At 45.3% G+C, this 4,763-nt stretch overlaps 1 protein-coding gene across 4 annotated transcripts; it reads right to left on the bottom strand.

The window, feature by feature from the left end:
* Positions 1-638: 638 nt before the first annotated feature.
* Positions 639-4,342, bottom strand: LOC147624389 (pyruvate, phosphate dikinase regulatory protein 2-like). Of its 4 annotated transcripts, XR_015269091.1 has the most exons (6): positions 3,977-4,342; positions 3,756-3,946; positions 2,100-2,733; positions 1,838-1,995; positions 1,423-1,605; positions 639-1,213 (listed from the first exon to the last, which is right to left on the bottom strand). XR_015269091.1 is itself a non-coding variant. In XM_086819368.1 (4 exons), the coding sequence occupies exons 1-4, from the start codon at positions 4,320-4,322 to the stop codon at positions 1,892-1,894; spliced, it is 1,275 nt and encodes a 424-aa protein (XP_086675494.1). In that variant the 5' UTR covers positions 4,323-4,342; the 3' UTR covers positions 1,697-1,891. The 4 variants fall into 4 exon arrangements, 1 of the variants encoding a protein (XP_086675494.1); XR_015269090.1 differs by having other exon boundaries at positions 639-1,605; XR_015269092.1 differs by lacking the exon at positions 639-1,213 and having other exon boundaries at positions 1,605-1,743.
* Between the last annotated feature and the right edge of the window lie 421 nt (positions 4,343-4,763).

The following is a 4,763-nucleotide window of genomic DNA, read 5'->3' as shown; positions in this document are numbered from 1 at the left end:
TTTTGGCCAGTGTGAGTAGCTACCTGGTTCTCTCTCTCTCTCTCTCTCTCTCTCTCTCTCTCTAGGAAGGCGGAGGACAGGAGGAAGAAGAGATGAACTTCTTTTTAAACCTAAAATCCTAGCCCAAGCTTCCTAACTTGGCTCGATATCATGTTAAAATCCTGTAGCTATCATGAACCATAATAAGGCGAGGCTCTTCGTAACATGGATGCTGGTTGCTGCTGGTCCAATGCTGAATTGCTGCTGCTACCCGCTGCACTAGAGTGCTGGAGGAACGTGCTGCTTGCAATGGTGAAGAAGGTTGAGTTGGAAATGGGCACCTTACAGCAGGTCAGCTGGGCTGCAGCAATGGGCTGCTGACCAGTCACATGGAGCCACACCAGCCCCAGCCCCAGCCCCAGCCCCTGCCCAGCTTCCTGTCAATATATGCCCGCTGTCCACAGGCACCACCCAACTTTCCTGGGCTGTCTGCCCAGGACACGTCTTAGCTGCTCCTGGCCTGACTCCTCCAGAAATACTTTCCCAGGCAGCTAGTCCAGGAAGGAGGCTGGCTACCCATCTAGAGTGAGATGTGTCACACAGAACTCGCAACAAGCAAGGATCTTTCTACACACAAAGATAGTTGCACTATAAAAGGAGTGTGAGAATAAAACTTTATTCTTGAATTCTTACAACAGGGTGTTTTTTCTCCACCCATGTGTGGCCAGGCAAGGAAGAGGGCTGAGATGGTAGCTAAAAAAGGAAAGAAGGATTGTTGCTAAAGATGCTTGGAAATTTTTGTTTGGAGCAGGTTGATTGCGGCTTGACTTTCTGAGCTTTGGAGAGGAAGTGCTACTGGAATGACCTACAAGGCTGGTCCACAAAATCTGCAACCCATCAAGAACCTGCTGAGCACCATCTTCAAGCTGCTGGGCCTGCCCATTCTGCTGCCCACTTGCATCATGGCTGTCCTCCAGAATTTGCCCACATACTTTTTGCCATCGGCTGCCAAGTTGGCTCAATTTTGTCATTCGGGTCAAGGCTGCTTCAAGTTCAAATTTACTGCTCCTAGCAAATAAGCCTCTACTCATGGTGGTGTGTTATTCCTGTCCTTAGATTGCAAGCCAGGGACAAGAATGTACTCTTTCCCTCATGGCAGTACAGCCTGGTGCATTCCATTATCCCATATAACTTTTTGGAGCTCACAATTACAGGGCTGCTTTGTCTTTCCTATCTAGCGCCAGTGCTCAGGAGGTACACATGCATAGCCAGAAGAAGTGGTGATGAATGCTATATACACATTACCAAATGCCCTCTTCCAGTTTGTTAGATGCTACAATGTCTCAACCATTCAATTTTACATTGCAAACAGTAAACTGTAAGTACTGAAAGCTAGCACAAAAAATATATCACACAAGCCTAGAACCATTAAAGAAGCCTCACTTTGGCCTTGAGAGGAGCTTTTATCGTGCTTGGTATGTGTACTTCTTTGACCTTCACATGTCTTAGGCATAATATATACAAAAGCATTGACTCCGTGTAAAGGCCTAGGAATCTCAATCCTGGAAGCATAAAAAACTGTTGAAGTATCCTCTCTTAGAAGTTGGGCCAGCTGCAACCATGTAACTACATGAAAAAGGCTAAAGATTAAGCAGAAAGATCCATGTTTGATTTTTAATTACAAACCATAATGCATCTTAACAAAACCACAAAAAACTGTTGAAGTATCCTCTCTTATAAGTTGGGCCAGCTGCAACCATATAACTACATGAAAAAGGCTAAAGATTAAGCAGAAAGATCCATGCTTGATTTTTAATTACAAACCATAATGCATCTTAACAAAACCAACAAAATTAACCTGAATCCAAAACCACATCCAGATTGCTTGAATGTGAGCTAATAATCACAGTGCTTAGTAGCACTGTAAAATCCGAGGCATGACATATTTGTTTTCTCTGTCATGATAAATACGCAGAATCACAGCCGCGGTTTCTTCAATAGCCTTCCCCGTGACCTCTGCCAAGATAGAAACCACCAACCACTCAACAGCTCAATCATTTACGTGCAGTAGCAACTTGCAGAAGTTTCTAGCTATTTTTGAGACATAATGTAGGACTAACCAATGACAGGCCACTTCGGATTTTGCATGAAAAGCTTGCTGCTGTACTCTAGCTCCTTCTTTATATGATCCATGTCACTGTAAAAGCTCGTAGACGAGACTCCGAGGCTCTTATACCTGGCAATCCTTATGGAATGCAAGTAATTTGGGTTGATTGTCAATGCATAGATTTTTCTCTGGTCTATCTCAAACAGTTCCTTGGGTGGATCAATGCCAAGTACAAGGGGCACATTGGCAACTTTATACCCTTTCTGAGCCATGTAAGTTGATAAAGGGGTCTTGCTTGTGCGAGAAACTCCCACTAAGACCACATCTGCTTTATGCAGATTTTTAGGAAGAGCCCCGTCGTCTTGCTTGATGGTAAATTCAACCGCTTCAATCCTCTTGAAATATTGCTTGGACAGGACCATTTTACGCCCTGGAGCACCCCGTGGTAATCCCAAGGGAGTCACTCCCATGTGAGCACCAAGTAGCTTTGTAATAGGACCAAGTACATCAAGATGGAGTATACCATATAATTGACAAGCCTTTTTTGCAGCTTCTGCCAGAGCTGGATCAGCTAGTGTGTAGACAAAAACTGCATGTTCCTTGCTTGCATCTCTAATGATCTCCATCAAGCGCTCAACATCATTGATCTGCTAAGATTAGAGTAATAATATTATCCAGGCCATTTCAAAATTTAAACAAATAGTGAACATATTTATTCTCATGTGTTATCTGCTAGCTTCATTTCTCCAAACAAATGTCTTTCCTCCTAATGTCCCTCTTCCTCTCCTTCCCTTCCCCCTACCTATAGACCGTATCTTCATAGTATATATCCAAGGACCTAATTCTTCTATAGAAACCAATGTATATCAAGGCACATTTACAACTTGAGTTTTAAGGGCATCAACATATGTAATGAACATCATCGAAGATCTGACACACGCACATAATGGATCCCGATTCCTGATGTGTACCCAGTTTTCTTCACAAGGATCTCTCAACCAGCTTAGCTAGGAACACTCAAATCACCGTAGATTTTCAATGGAAAGACCGGCTAGCTTGACACCCAGCTATACCTCCCTACAGGAGCACCCCCAAGCATGAGACATTGTGCGCCTAGACTCCTTACCCAAGCCCTGGGGTCCAATACCACCATCCACATGTAAGACCCGAGCCAAACCAAGGTCCTAACTACTTGAGAATCTACTTGGGAGTGTCCATTAATAAGTCTACTCCTCACTTGTGTGCATGCTAGGTGAGGGTATCCTTAACTTTAAGGTCAATTTACAATAACTTTACCCAATTAGCATTACATATCCTTCACTCATAAGAGTGATCCTTTTTACAGGTCCAAGTCTTGTGTCGTGTAGTAAATCCTTCTCCTTGAACTTCCCGAAGGAAAGATTGCATACTCCTGCATCTTGTTCCATGCACAATACAACCTTCATGGATGGTACATCTCAATGCAGCACGTCTTTGCCATTGCATGTATATTAAAATGGCTTATATCAGCCTGCAGGCTCTAGCCTGAGCGGTAACACCCTGGCCTGCTGACACACAGGGCCAGGGTTTGAACCTGGCATCTGTATAGTGTAAATAAAGGCTTAAATAATGTAACAGAATACCTTTCAATCATTCTCTGCACCCAAAAAAAAACCTCCGAGAAATGTACCTCTGAGAAGAGATGTGTACTGACAGGGCAGCCCTGATCCCCAAGGCAATGCTCAAACTGGCCCAATGCAGCATGGACTGAGTGCTCTGCGGTCCATCCAGTGCCATCAGAGACCATGTAAATGGTGTTTTCCTGTCCAAGAGAAGGGGATGGCATGTCATCATAGGCATCATGGTCAGCATGCATGTCGGTGGGCAGGGAGTCACCATCATGAGATGGGGGTTGCGAGGGGGCCACAATGGCTTCCGCACGAGCCAAGCTTTTGTCTGTGAGTTTATCGGAGCGGATCCTGCGGGTACGGGCCCAACGGGTGAGCTGAGAGCTGCCCTTGTGCTTCCAGTCTTTTCTTGTGCTGCTGTTGGGTTGTGTGTCTTCGGCAACCTGGAATGGTGATGCTTCTGATGTTGTTGTTACGCGTGGGGATGGTGTGTGGGTTGTGGCCTTCGCGGGGCTCGATCTCGAAGAGATCAACGCATGGCTTTTGCTTAAGCTGAACAGCTCGGAGATGGAGGCAGTGCCCCCCCAACATGCAGAGCGATGCCGTACGCTCGTACACGCTACTTCCATCGTCGAGCCCACGCGAGGCGTGAGCTGCCTCTAGATACAACACTTAAAAAAAGGGGGAAGTATTTAACACTATCATCTTGGCTCCACCTACTATCACCATACTACATTTTGTGCCCTATTGATATGAGGCCTCATGAACTCTACACATAATTGGATGTGTTGAGACCCGGCACTCGACTGCTTCAGCTGAGTTTCCAAGCCGAATCTTCTCCGGCTTTTCCTTCACCTCAGTATCATGCACTAACTCATGTAGCTAGAGAGTGGTATTGAGAGAAGACCTCTTATTTTCCACTGTCTCCGTGTGGGTTATGATGGTACCCTTTGGCACCTATCCATCAAGGGTCCAAGGTAACCACCCTTTTGTTTGGTTTTTCCATTATACTTTTTCGTTAGGGTCCTATCATCTTCCCTCGTGATGAGGAAGTAAGAGAGCCTTGTTCC

This window comes from Cibotium barometz, chromosome 25, assembly GCF_041138505.1.
Source record: "Cibotium barometz isolate CiBa-2024 chromosome 25, ASM4113850v1, whole genome shotgun sequence".
Lineage (NCBI taxonomy): Eukaryota > Viridiplantae > Streptophyta > Polypodiopsida > Cyatheales > Cibotiaceae > Cibotium > Cibotium barometz.
This window is presented reverse-complemented; position numbering and strand designations above follow the sequence as displayed.

What these genes read in the sequence shown, in the direction of transcription:
- LOC147624389 (XM_086819368.1), bottom strand. Translation starts at nt 4,322, where the DNA reads ATGGAAGTAGCGTGTACGAGCGTACGGCATCGCTCTGCATGTTGGGGG. An exon ending in CATTGTGGCCCCCTCGCAAC is followed by an intron (nt 3,947 to 3,976) that starts CCCCATCTCATG and finishes ACTCCCTGCCCA; the next exon opens with CCGACATGCATGCTGACCAT. An exon ending in TCCGAAGTGGCCTGTCATTG is followed by an intron (nt 1,996 to 2,099) that starts GTTAGTCCTACA and finishes CTATCTTGGCAG; the next exon opens with AGGTCACGGGGAAGGCTATT.